Genomic DNA, 14,577 nt, shown 5'->3' with positions numbered 1-14,577 from the left:
TTCCTGAGGAGGCCCTGCTAGTCTGCTACGCTCTGGTTACCTGTTGGTGGATAGGGTATAGGTATACCAACAATACAAACTGGGTAGAGTATGGGCATGTGAAGTGGATTATCCATGAGTCTTGGGGGTGTTGGTTCCCAGCCTTGGATTGCCACGCCACGGCCGTAGAAAATCGGATGTCGTTTGGTTCCTGCATAAATTGAGGCTGGCCACAGCAATCTTAGTTGGTGTTTGGTTGCCTCTCCTAAATTTTAGTCGCTGTCCCATCGAATGTTTGGACACATGTATGAAGTATTAAATATAGACTAATTACGAAACTAATTGAATAGTTTGCGACTAATTTACAAGACGAATATGTTAAGACTAATTAGTCCATGATTTGACAACGTGGTGCTACAGTAAACCGTATTCCTGATGCATCGATGCATACTAGGGGCCGCCCCGTTTGGCACGGTTTTGGCTCGTGAAAAAACAGCTCTGGCTCTGGCTCGTATGGAAAAACAGTTTTTTCTGGCTCTGGCTTATTTTGTACGAAAACGTTTGGCAAAACGGCTTCTTCTGGTTTTTCAGATTGGAAAGAAGATGTCAAATATCCAAAATACCCTTATATTTCTTTTTTTCTCTTTTCTTTTTCTTTTTCTTTTTTCTCTTCATTTTCCTTTTCCTTTTCTTTCCTTTTCCCCTTCTCTCTCCTTATCCAATCAGCCTTCCCTTCTTTTCTCCTCCTCTCTCCTTATCCGATCAGCCTTTCTTTCCTTCTTTCTCTCTTGGGCGGCGTCCAGGCCACCACCCGTGCCCCCACCTCCGTGCTCTCCGCTGGCGCATCAGGGGTCTGCGCCGTCGCCGCCGCCGGTGCTCCACCCGCGCCGCCGAGCTCCGCCATGGATGCCACCTCCGCTCGCGCAGTCAAGCTCCGCAATGGTGAAAGCTCTAGTTTGGTTTTGGTTAATTGATGAAACCCTAAGTGCTAACCTAGTTTATCAAGTGATTATGAGATAGGTAGCACTACTCCAAGTGATGAAGCAATGGCAAAGATCATGACGATGGCGATAGCATGGTGATGATCAAATGCTTAAACTTGGAAAAGAAGAAAGAGAAAAACAAAAGGCTCAAGGCAAAGGTATAAAATGTAGGAGTCATTTTGTTTTAGTGATCAAGACACTTAGTGAGTGTGATCACATTTAGGATAGATAGCCGTACTATTAAGAGGAGTGAAACTTGTATCGGAATGCGGTTATCAAAGTGCCACTAGATGCTCTAACTCATTGCATATGCATTTAGGATCTAGTGGAGTGCTAACACCCTTGAAAATGTTTTGTGAAAATATGCTAACACTTGTGCACAAGGTGATACACTTGGTGGTGTTGGCACATTTATAAAGGAGGTGGTGTTTGCAGGATTGAGATGGGTTTGGGTCCCTCTCTCCCTCCCACCGAGCAAGCTCGGCGGGATTCGGCGCTTTCGGGAAAATAGAATGCCTATTTTCTATTGCGCCGGATGCAAATTCTTGTGGTTAACATATTGGAGCAAGGGTGAAGAAGTTAGAAGTGAAAACGAGTTGATCGCAAAGACGCTGGCGTCGGTCAACTGACCGGACGCTGGGTCTGAAAGCACCGGACCCTAGCAGCGTGTGTCCGGTCAGGCGTAGCAGAGAGGTCGCCAGTTTCGGTGTTGCACCGGACGCTGGACCTGAGATGCACCGGACGCTGGTTTCTGCGTCCGGTCAAACCGACATGGCAACACAGTGACTAGGGTTTAGCACCGGACGCTAGTCTGTGTCCGGTCAAGGTGGACCGGATGCGTCCGATCGAAGAAAACCGGATTTGGACCCTTACTGTAAACGACCGGACGGTGGTGGTTCAGCGTCTGGTCAGTTTTGCCAGAGCGTCCGATCAGTTAATAGCCGTTGTGATCTGACGGCTCAAGTTTAACTCAGAATGACACGTGGCTTACATCTGTGGACCGAACGCTGTGTCCAGGGTCCGGTCAGTATGACCGGAGCGTCCGGTCAGAGCGCGTTTTGCTCAGTGAAGGGGTACAACGACTCTATTTTGTGGGGGCTTCTATATTAAGCCCCATGGCCGGCTCAAGCTCACTCTCTTGCACATTTTCATTGACATAGCAACCTTGTGAGCTTAGCCAAAGTTCTCCCACTCATCTCCATCATTGATTCATCATCTTTGTGAGATTGGGAGAGAATCCAAGTGCATTGCTTGAGTGATTGCATCTAGAGGCACTTGGTATTCGTGTTGCACTACGGATTTCGCTTGTTACTCTTGGTGGTTGCTACCACCTAGACGGCTCGGTGCAGCGGTGGAGGATCGGCACGAGTTGGTGATTGTTCGTGGCCGTCTCCGGTGATTGTGAGGGGAGCTGTACCTTCTCCGGCGGAGCGCCGAAAGGTAACTCTAGTAAATTGCTCGTGTCATTGAGTTACCTCACTTGTGGGTCGGTTCATGCGGTGTCTAATCGTGTGGACGAGGTTTGTGAAATATCTCTTAGCCGTCGAACCACCAAGTGTTGGTCGACACAACGGGGACATAGCGTGTTGGCAAGCACGTGAACCTCGGGAGAAAATCAATTGTCTCTTGTCTTTGGCATTCTCCCGGTGATTGGCTATATATTCTTCTTGTAATTGGTTCATCCCCTACACATGGGTATAATCACCATACTCACTTATTTACATTCTTGCAAATTAGTTGATACAAGCTCTTTAGTGTAATTAGAATTGAGAGCTTGCTTTATTATTTACATTCATCTAGTTGAGCTCTTTAGAGTAGCAAGATTGAGAGCTCTTAGTGAGTAATTACTTTGGAAGTTGTGTGCCTAAGTAATCATTGCAACTAGAATTGTTGGATAGATGGCTTGCAACCCTTGTAGAGCTAGAGCAAGTTTGCATTACGCTATTTGTCATACTAATTAAATTGCTCTAGTTGATTTATATATTTTTAAATAGGCTATTCACCCCCCCTCTAGCCATATTAGGACCTTTCAAATGGCCGTGGCCTCGGCACGCCACCGAGATCCAACATGGCCGCGGCCTCGGCACACCGCCCGGCCGTGGGCTCCGCACGCGCCGCCGGCCGCCATGGCGTCCGCCGGTCACCACCCCCGCCGCCGCCTCCACGCTGCTGCCGAGCTCGCAGGCTTGCCTGATGGTAAATGTTTTAATTTCTGTGAAATAGCAAGGGCACATGCATACTTTAGTATTTTGGGTGGAGGAATGAGCCGGTATGAGCCACTATTTTTGGCTTCTCATCGGCGGAAGAACCTAGAGAGCAGAAAAGGTGGGGCTTCTCCTGGCTTTTCCTCGTGAGCCATTTTGAGTTATAGTGTTTGGTAGGGCTTCACCATGAGCCGCTCAAGAAGCCGCTCGATGAGCCCTGCCAAAGGGGGGCTGCTGGCACCCATGGGCGGATCTAGGGGTATTCCCTGGTATTCCCAGGAATACCCAACTTTTTTGAGATATTTTTATGTAGATATGTATATATACTTGTGTGTGTATATATATATATATATATTACAATATTCTGTACTGTTTTCGCTCATTGCAGCCCAAATGAGTCAAAAACACGGCCTTTCGGCGTTGCCTCCAAACTACCTCCTCAGGCACTCCACCCCTTCCTTCCTGGCCTCTGACCCACCCCGAGCCCCCGACGCCCCCTCGCCCCTCTGCCTCTGCTCGCACTCGCACGGACACGGACGGGACGCGATGGACGCCGTGCGGCTAACCCTAGGCGGCAGCAGGCTGCGAGGAGCGGGCTGCGGCCGGCGGAGCGCGACGTGCGTGGCCAGCTCAAGCTGCAAGGGCGCAAGGCAGCAAAAGCTAGTGGCAGGCGGCCGGCCGGGTGGCAGGTGCCAGGGGCAGGGGCGCAGGGCTGCAGGGGGCGCCGCGGCGGCGGCCTGGCCAACCGGGCAGCCGGCTGCTGGCAGCCCGCAGCCACTGGCCAGGTGCCCAGGTCCCAGGACGGCAGGACTCTAGGTTTATGATCAGTTTTTACTTACAAAAATCATGGCAATGCTAATATGGCCTTATGCAGTGCAACATATAGGTCCAAGTGATCAATAACACTTATTTATGTTTTGTCTTCCCGTAAGAATGTAGCTGTTAGTGTTATAGTTCCATGCATTCTCCATATGACATGAGGGAGGTAAAGTAGTGTCTATTTTATTTAATTGCTTGAGCAGACAACCTGTTTCTGTGATGTGATAATACTACTATGAATTAGTGTATTTGAAATCTAAGCTACCATGTATTGGATTTTTTTTTTCAGACATGGGAATACCCAACTTCAAAATCCTGGCTCCGCCACTGCTGGCACCTTACTACTGTCACAGTGTCACCTTGCTTCTGACTTAGTATATAGGTAAAAACTTCCTTGCCTTTGTACACCAGAAGCAACGGTTGCTGAAACGGGTGAGATTATATTACTCCAGAAAACGCTACTACTAAACAAAGTGCCTGTTCTACGTACAAGCTGATCCATTACGACCTCCGTCGCAGCGCAAGCACTGCAAAATCCATGGAACTGCATGCTTCTACCAAGGGACGCCTTTGGAGCAGCCGCAACGAGATTGTGTGCAGTGCCGCTTTGTTCCTCTTCGCTGCTGCGGTTACCTCCCATGTTCACAGCGCGACTCTGACGACGACGACGACAAAAGGGCCTAGTGCAAAGCCCAGACCGGGATGCATCTGTGCTCTGTAGCCCATGGGTAGCTGCTAGTCTAGGTGCCGTTCCGAGCCTATTCAGCAGCCACATATTGGGCTGCATCTGTGGCCCATGGGTACTCATGGCCGAAGAAAGAAAACTATTTTAATTGCATTCTTCCATTTTATATACCTGTGCACAAATTTCTCGAGACCGGCTAATCTGTGGACGTGGCTACCAGACCACTTTGATCACCATCACACTCCCAGCCCGCTTCCCATGTTTGTTGGTTGCATTGAATGCATGGTTTGTATAATTTAGGCCCACATACGGCCCACTACTCTATACCTCACTTCTTTGTTCTCAAGTTATGAAACTGCATGCTCCGATGTTCAACTCAACCAAAAAAATAAATAAACACGCATGCTCCTCAAAAAAGAGTTATAAAACTGCACCACGTCCAAGACCAACCTTCTTTTCTAACGGCAACTCAGAAAACAAATAGCCGTAGTCCTTTATTTGACGTCGAATCAGATTTGCGAAACAAATACCCAACAAGGTGTTCAATCATTCCAAAGCGCGCCCAATAATCATAAAAGTTCACTATGCTTTGCGAAAAGCAGTTCCAATAATGCTTAGGCCTATTTGATCCATTACCACTAAAAATCAGAAACTAAAATTAGTACTAACGGATCCAAAAAGACCTACTAACTATTAGCTGGAGGGCGGCTAACTATTAGATTAGCAGGTTTAGAGTTACTAATAGGTGCTCATAATTCATATATGCACCTTCAACCCATTATCCAACCACCTATTAACAGGTGGATCCAAATAGCCCCAGCTAAAAATTAGTAGCTATTAGCTAGCTAAAACATTGGACTGAGTTATTCCTCGTGAAACCGCCAAACGACATCGTGCCGCATCAATCGATTCCGGATGGTATCACTCTCCAAATCAAACACGTCGTAGGTCGCGTCTTCCTCAGTCTTTAATTTGTGCATATCCCGTTCAACATTTTAGCTTAGCTCTATTGCAAGACTTGGGACCTTTGCGCGCCAGTCGTGTCGTCGAGGGACACCTATGACCTACCACGCCCCTATCAAAGATGCTTAGTCACAAAATGGAACATCTATTCTCTTTTTTATTGTGGCCGACAAGAAAGATACACCACCACCACCAGTATTCGGTAACAACATCTATTCTCTTTTTATTGCGCAAAACAGGTTGTCTGATTGGTATAGCATCACTAACTCCTACAGTCCTACTCCCTCCAATCACGAACAAATCATGTTACTTTTTTATGTATTGAGTTTGGATTTTAAGGATAATATGAGTAGATTTGTCTAGGGTTGTAGTTTCATAAAACTGTATTTTTACTATGACTTTATAAATATTCGTATAATTTAGGCCCACATACGGCCCACTACTCTAGGCCCTGTTCGCTGGTCTAAAACTTGACTGAAACTAGCTGAAAACACTGTTCCGGCTGAATTGTTGTGAGAGAAAAACACTGTTCCAGCTGAAAAAAGAAGTCGAACAAGCCGAATATGAGGTAAGCCAAACATGGCCTCACTTCTTTGTTCTCAAGTTATGAAACTGCATGCTCCGATGTTCAACTAAAAAAAAACGCATGCTCCTCAAAAAAGAGTTATAAAACTGCACCACGTCCAAGACCAACCTTCTTTTCTAACGGCAACTAAGAAAACAAATAGCCGTAGTCCTTTATTTGACGTCGAATCAGATTTGCGAAACAAATACCCGACAAGGTGTTCAATCATTCCAAAGCGCGACCAATAATCATTAAAGTTCACTATGCTTTGCGAAAAGTAGTTCCAATGATGCTTAGGGCCTATTTGATCCATTACCACTAAAAATTAGAAGCTAAAATTAATACTAACGGATCAAAAAAGACCTACTAATTATTAGCTAAAAGGCTGCTAACTATTAGTTCCATTAGCAGGTTTAGAGTTGCTAATAGGTGCTAATAATTCATATATGCATCTTCAATTCATTATCCAACCACCTATTAGCAGGTGATCTAAATAACCTCTGCTAAAAAATTAGCTAGCTAAAAATTAGTAGGCTATTAGCTAGCTAAGACATGGGACGGAGTCATTCCTCATGAAACCGCCAAACGACCTCGTGCCACATCAATCGATTCCGGATGGTATCACTCTCCAAAACAAACACGTCGTAGGTCGCATCTTCCTCAGTCTTTAATTTGTGCACATCCCGTTCAACATTTCTGACAAGTAGCTTAGCTCTATTGCAAGACTTGGGACCTTCACGCGCCAGTCGTGTCGTCGAGGGACACCTATGACCTAACACGCCCCTATCAAAGATGCTTAGTCACAAAATGGAACATCTATTCTCTTTTTCATCGTGGCCGACAAGAAAGATACACCACCGCCAACGGTATTCGGTAACATCTATTCTCTTTTTATTGCGCAAAACAGGTTGTCTGATTGGTATAGCATCACTAACTCCTACAGTCCTACAGTCCTACTCCCTCCAATCACGAACAAATCATGTTACTTTTTTATGTATTTAGTTTGGATTTTAAGGATAATACGAGTAGATTTGTCTAGGGTTGCAGTTTCATAAAACTGTATTTTTACTATGACTTTATAAATATTTGTATAATTTAGGCCCACATACGGCCCACTACTGGGCCCCGTTCGCTGGTGTGAAACTTGGCTGAAACTGACTGAAAAATACTGTTCCGGCTGAATTGTTGTAAGAGAAAAACGCTGTTCCGGCTAAAAAAAGAAGCCAAACAAATCGAATATGAGATAAGCCGAACAGGGTCATACCTCACTTCTTTGTTCTCAAGTTATGAAACTGCATGCTCCGATGTTCAACTCAAAAAAAAAAAATTGCATGCTCCTCAAAAAAGAGTTATAAAACTGCACCACGTCCAAGACCAACCTTCTTTTCTAACGGCAACTCAGAAAACAAACAGCCGTAGTCCTTTTCTAACGGCAACTCAGAAAACAAACAGCCGTAGCTACAGTGTCGTTTTGTTTTTATTTGTCAATAATTGTTCAATCGTTGACTAATTAGGCTCAAAACGTTCGTCTTGTAAAGTACAACCAAACTGTGCAATTAGTTTTTGATTTCGTCAACATTTAGTACTCCATGCATGTACCGCAAATTTGATGTAACGAGAAATCTTTTTTTTGCATAGTATCAAATTTGGGAATTTGGTGAAACTAACAGGGCCTTAGCTCTATTGCAAGACTTGGGACCTTCGCGCGCCAGTCGTGTTGTCAGGGACACCTATGACCTACCACACCCCTATCCAAAGATGCTTAGTCACAAAATGGAACATCTATTCTCTTTTTCATTGTGTCCGACAAGAAAGATTCACCACCACCAACAGTATTCGGTAGCAACTACCTGTCTGTTCGATCATATCAACCATGTTTATCAGCCATGATACCAGTGCCGGCCCTAGGGGTAGGGTACGAGGTGCGACGGCCGAGGGCCCAAGCGGAGGAGGGACCCAAACCCAGGTATATAAATTCTCAGATCCTATAGTCCATTAGGCATTAGCAAACTAATAAGAAGAGAGACATAGAACTGGTCAGACGACCCAAAAAGACAACATTGGTATTTCTTTTCTAGTTTTCTTTCCCCACGGCCCTCAAGTAGAGAGGAGGCGAGGAGTCACGCTGCACACAGTACACTCGGATTGTGAGTTCGCGACGTGCGCCTTACACACGCGGAGCTGGCGAGCCGTGCTGCCGCAAAGAGCTAGACTACCGGAGACACGGATACGGTGCACGAGGACGACGACCAGGCAGGGCACCACGACGACGACATCTTGATTCTTAACTTCTTATGAATTGCAATCACCGATCAGTTGTTTAGGCCCAAGGTATTTTTTTCCTTTTTATTTTTAATCCAAATTAATTATTTGTATAGTATTCCAGACTTCTAGTACTTTGTACCCATATAGTCATATTTTTCTTCTAATTTAGGTGTTAGAATTTTAGAATGTTACCTAAGAAACATTTGTCATGGGTAAGAAAAGAAAATGAATATATTGCTTTTTTAATCTATATTGTTCCTCGATAATTATCATACATCGATAAATATATTGCTTAAATTAAAAAAATATTATTGAATTTGCTTTCGTTTTGCAAGTAAAATTAACGCCTATATATTATAAGATTTTATATATAGTCAAGAGGGGCCGTTGCGACGAGATCGTCAGAGGGCCCTTAGAATCGTAGAACCGGCACTGCATGATACAATGTTTTTCTCTCATAATAAAACTGTATTAACCGACTTATAAGCCACAGAAACGATAAAGCGGACCACAGAACCTAGCAACATACGAGTATCGAACAGGGTGAGGCATTTGTGTGACAAGCACACACAGAGCCCAGCTGTTGACAGGAATCACATTCATCACTCATCAGTAGTAAAAAGCAACCGGCCGGTTGACCGTCCTCTCCATCAACTACTTTTTATTGCGCAAAACAGGTTGTCTGATTGGTATAGCATCACTAACTCCTACAGTCCTACTCCCTCCAATTACGAACAAATCATGTTACTTTTTTATGTATTGAGTTTGGATTTTAAGGATAATACGAGTAGATTTGTCTGGGGTTGTAGTTTCATAAAACTGTATTTTTACTATGACTTTATAAATATTTTGTAACAAAAAGTGCTACTCAAATTATGTTTTGGAGATCGTTGATATCCAAATGCCACTAATTTTGTGACCGGAGAGGGCCGGAGAAATTGCTAAGGCCTTGTTTGGATGTATGTGTATCCATTTCAATCCACATGTGTTGGAGTGGATTAGAATGAAACTTAGTTTTATTACACTCGAATCCATTTCATCACATGTGGATTGAGACGAATACATGCGCATCGAACAAGGCGTAAAGCATAGGTGAGTTATTCTTCATTCCCATTCATCTGGCTGCCGTCACCACTCACCAGCTGAATATGCATTGCATGCCTGCAAGTTAATTTCCCTGTGGATGTTTGCAATCTAGCTAAAATCCAACAAATAATACGTACATTACATTATGGAGACTTATGTTTGCAATCTAGCTAAAATCCAACAAATAATACGTACATTACATAAAATCCAACAAAACCAAATAGCTTTGCTCGAATAGAGAATTGCTAGAGAACAACATTATGGTACATTACATTATATAAATGTCTATATGCAGCCTTATCGATAATTGAAATGCAACTACACACAACCGCGTCCGCCAAGGTAAAGTTCAGAACCTGCTCCACAAGTTACGCGACTGTGTTGCCAATTGGTTCAGCTGGTTGCCTCTTCACACACGGCCGGTTAGGGTGTCTGTTTGCTACTGTTTCCCACGCTTGTTCCATTGCACTGTGGAGTATCACCTCACTGAGATTTGCAAGATGTGAGATGCCCTCGATGGTTCCTGATGGCAGCTCAGAATTTGGACAGAGGAGGTAAAGGGATGTTAGGCTTCTCATGGAACCTTCTTTGAATTGCATTTTTGGAAGCTTTGGGGCGTCAATGCACAGGCTCTTAAGACTTTCAAATCCCTTTTTCTCCACAGTGAAAACACCGTTGCAGAATCTATCAGTATTATGCTCTACCATCTTCAGATATTCCAAGCCACGTAGACATTGCAGGGCCGATAGATCTTTGATGGTGAGACCAGTTGAGAAGAGCTGCAGCTTCCTAATTCTACCTAGCTCAGTCAACTTGTTAGAATCAGGCAGACTGTTCAGAATTCCCCGCAGTTTGATAGAACTGATGGTGCACGGACCCTCTAGTGAACCCAAGAAGTCATTGCAAACTTCACTGGAAATAATGGACAGAGACTCAAGAGGGGTGACGCGCATCTTAAGAAGCTTGATAAAATCAGTGTTGTTGCTTGGACGTTCTTCAGTCTTGTTCCAAGGATAGTCATAATGAGCCTGTGACACTACACCACGTGTTTTGCCAGACCTCGGACGCCTTGTTGATGATGGATGATCAGAAGCAGCAACACTGCTTGAGACAGGCTCAGGATCAGGAAATGCATCAGCAGGAGTATCGTTGCACCATACTTTAACCTTCTTCAGGTTTCTTGCGAGAAGTATAACATGTTCGGGGCTTCGTCTCTTATTGGTAACAAATCCAGCAAGTGTGTGCAGTACACTCTTCTTTTTCAGGAACTCATAAAGCTTGTCGGCTTCTTTTCCTTTGGTGGGAACCTCAGGTAGCTGAAACTTGCCAAACAGATAAGCTAACTTGGGCAACATGATGACCTGCATGGGCAATCTTTCCACCCTTGTCTCTCGGATATCCAGCGTCTCCAAACGTTGAAGTTTCTCCATTTTGGGGGGAAGCTTGTTGATGCGAGTTCTCCTGAGGTTGAGATACTTGAGAAGCAGCAACTCACATAGGCCTTCAAGAAATTCCTGGTCAAGCCCATTGCAACCTTCAAGATCAAGGATCCGCAGCATCTTGCACCTCTGTAAATCAGAAGGCGGCTCAGTGTCGAACATTGTTAACGACCTTAAAGCAGACTTGTCATCATCAAGTTCATCAAATCTTTCTTTGGTGCTGGACTGAATAGAGAGTCGGCGGACACAGGCCTCAGTAGTGCTTCCTTTAAGTACGGGCTCATGGTCTTGAATAAGAGTGACCACATTTTTAGCTACTGACCTTTGAATGATGTACTCTAGCACTACACTGTGAACTTGACACCTTTTGGCAACTACCGAATTGTTGCAGATCTCCACTGGCTCAACAATACACCGGTCAATCAACTCATCAAAACATTTACAGCCTTCATTGTCAACTAATCCTTCAGCCTTTAATCTTCTCACTAGGCTCTTGCTTTTAATCTGATGGCCCTTAGGGAAAATGCCCAGGTAAAGCATGCAGGACCTGTGGTCATAGTCAGGCAAGCTGTCGTAGCAATGCCTAAGTGCTCTTCTCATTTCCTTGAAGACGCTCACTGCTGTATTGTTGTTGCCAGCTGACAGGTAGTCTTTGCCAAGGTTTTGTCCCACCTCTCTACAGTGAGTACTCTCCAGCTTTTCTCCTATTATATTCAAATGTTTGGCTACACTAGTTATTGCCAGTGGTAAACCACCACATTTACTGAAGATGCTTTCTGAATCCGTTACCAGTGAATATGGAGGTTCCTTTTGACGTCCATAAACCTTTCTCCAGAATAAGCTCTTTGAATCACCATCACTAAGATATCCCATTCTGTACACATAACTTCCAGAGCTGCAGGCTGTGGCGACAGAGAGAACACTCGTGGTCACAACTATTCTGTTTTTGCTGCTAAGTTTTGAGAAGGCATCTACTGTATCTTTCCACACTTTTACTTGCTGCACATCGTCAATGAAGACCAAGCACCTAGCAAAGCAAGTTGAATAACATGATTTCAGTAGGACACTAACATATATATGAAATAAACTTATGGTGTTTGGTCACACAAAATCTGACGATTCCAGGCCTCACATAAAAAAATGAACTCATGTTTAAACAATGTAATGGCTTAGGGGATTACATATGTTATACGGTTTTACCTTTCTAATTTGTCGTAGACTTTACTTTAAAAAAATTATTGTAGACTAGGATTAGACAGGATCTAGAAAACAATTGCTCGTGTGCTGATATTGTACTCACGAATTTTTAAATCGCAAGACCAATTATTTACCACGAGGTTTCAGTGATTAATTAGATAGCAATAAGAGTTGGTAACTTGCCACCTCCAATGCTAAATTATGTAGTACCTCAAGTATCAGACTCGCCTGATAGTTTTAGGAGCCCATACTTAATAGGTCTCCAAAAACCTAAACAAAATCATGTTCTAATCATACTGATCATACTATCTATATCTACACAACGTTTTTTGTGCACATGGATTTAGATCACATGAACTCGAGAGCTTGGCCTTTTATTTTTCAATTAATTAGAAAGGCTATAAAGAAAAGTACGAAAAGGTCAGATAATTTTTGCTAGTTGTATAAGAAATTCTAAACGGCAGACTTATAATTCTATCCGTTGAATACTTGAAACATATATAGAAAAAATAGAAACACTCGCCAAAATTAAAGGACTGGGATACAGACCTCTTACGGGGCAAAATGTCCTGGAGACTGGCTTTTGCGGTGGAAGCGCCTTCAGCTTCCGTGGACGGAGCATTTCCCTCCGTATGATGAGGAGCAGGCCTGCTTGCAAGATCCGCCCGAACACTCTCGAGAATCTTGTCTAGAAGAGCCTTCTTCTTGTTGCATCCAGAAGCTATAACCCAAGCAACGCAGTCGAATTCATCGGAGGAGGAATACTTGGCGTATACTGCTCTTGCGAGGGCAGTTTTTCCCACGCCGCGGCATCCCACGATGGAGATCACTCGCAGCTGCTGCTTCTCCCCTAGCGAGGGCTTGAGCAGCTCAACGATTTTACTCTTGGGCCCGTCCATAGCCTCAAGCTGCTGCTCCTCTGCATATTCTTCATCCGGGTCGCCTGACATAGCAGCACCCTGATGATGATCTGTATCTTCGCCCTGCTGGTTCGGTTCAGCGCCCTGATGATGCTTCAAATCATTTGCCAGAGACGAGATTGTCTCCTTGAACTGGTCAATGCTTCTGAGCTGTTCGGTACGGGGGTCCATCCTTATGGCCACGAGGAGTTTGCCATAGGCTGCTGGATCCCGGAGACCTTCCACGAAATCTTCGACATCGTAGGCGAACTCCTGCAGCTGCTGAAACCTGATCTCCTGCACCGCTCCTCGGCACTCCGTGTCCTTGTCCTTCATCAAGGCAATCGCCATCTGCATCTCCCGCTTGATGGATTGGAGGCCACCGTAGAGTTTGGCATGGCGCTCCTTGTCTTTCTCCATGACACTGCAGACCTCGGCTACCATAGAGAAAACGAGGCGCACAGTTGAACTCATTGCTAGTGAAATGTTGGCAGTCACTCTAGCTAGCCGATGAGTAACTACTCCAAGTGCTTTCTTATCTTAACGACGGGGCGGAGAACGTCCATTTGTGAGGACACATGGTGTTTGGATTCAGCTAAAAAAAAACTTTAGTGGCTGTTCCATCAAATATTCTATACATATATAGAGTATTAAATATAGACTAATTACGAAACTAAATACACAGATTCAAACTATTTTACGAGATGAATTTTTAAGCATAATTTATTCATAATTTAATAACGTGGTGCTACCGTAAACATATGCTAATAATAAATTAATTAGACTTAATAAATTCGTCTCGTAAATTACTGATAAATTCTATAATTTATTTTTTATTAGTATTTGAACACATCCTGTAACACTTTCGTGTGACACCCTAAAATTTAGTCCCTCCATCAAACACCCATGGTGGATACGAGTATATCACCCGGTGGCCGACGATATTTTTTTTTAACGAACCGTCAGGAAAGCTCTGCTTACTATATTAAAGAAGAGAGGCGCGGACAGGCAAAGTTAAGGTCCGTACAAAGGTTTGATTAAAAAAAAATTCTGTACAAAGGTGGCCGACGACTTGACTAAGGTCGCGTTTAGTTTCGAAAAATTTTGGCTTTTGGATACTGTAGCATTTTCGTTTGTATTTGATAAAAATTGTTCAATTATGGATTATTTAGGCTTAAAAGATTCATCTCGCCAATTACAGGCAAACTGTGTAATTAGTTATTCTTTTTATCTACATTTAATGCTCTATGCATGTACCGCAAAATTTGATGTGACGAAAAATCTTAAAAAAATTTAGTTTTTGGGTGGGATCTAAACGGGCCTTAGTGGCCAAGCGGGTCAAGGTCTCCTCCGTCCATGTCCGTCACACAGTACACTGCAGCAATAATCGGGCCATCTTGGTCGGCTCCATTATTGGAGTATCACTCGTCCGGGGTAGGTAAGGGGAGGGCTTATTGGGCGTGTCAAAGGTTGAGCACACAACTGCACATGTG

At 44.0% G+C, this 14,577-nt stretch overlaps 1 protein-coding gene across 1 annotated transcript; it reads right to left on the bottom strand.

The window, feature by feature from the left end:
• Positions 1 to 9,687: 9,687 nt before the first annotated feature.
• LOC136552820 (disease resistance protein RGA4-like) lies at positions 9,688 to 13,659 on the bottom strand. Its single transcript, XM_066544393.1, has 2 exons — positions 12,735 to 13,659; positions 9,688 to 12,015 (listed from the first exon to the last, which is right to left on the bottom strand). Exons 1-2 carry the CDS (start codon positions 13,556 to 13,558, stop codon positions 9,918 to 9,920), a joined length of 2,922 nt encoding a protein of 973 aa, XP_066400490.1. The 5' UTR covers positions 13,559 to 13,659; the 3' UTR covers positions 9,688 to 9,917.
• Positions 13,660 to 14,577: the final 918 nt, after the last annotated feature.

Source organism: Miscanthus floridulus, chromosome 4, assembly GCF_019320115.1.
Source record: "Miscanthus floridulus cultivar M001 chromosome 4, ASM1932011v1, whole genome shotgun sequence".
NCBI classification, from domain to species: Eukaryota; Viridiplantae; Streptophyta; class Magnoliopsida; order Poales; family Poaceae; genus Miscanthus; species Miscanthus floridulus.
The sequence above is the reverse complement of the archived record's forward strand: the minus strand, read 5'-3'. Positions and strand labels throughout refer to the sequence as shown.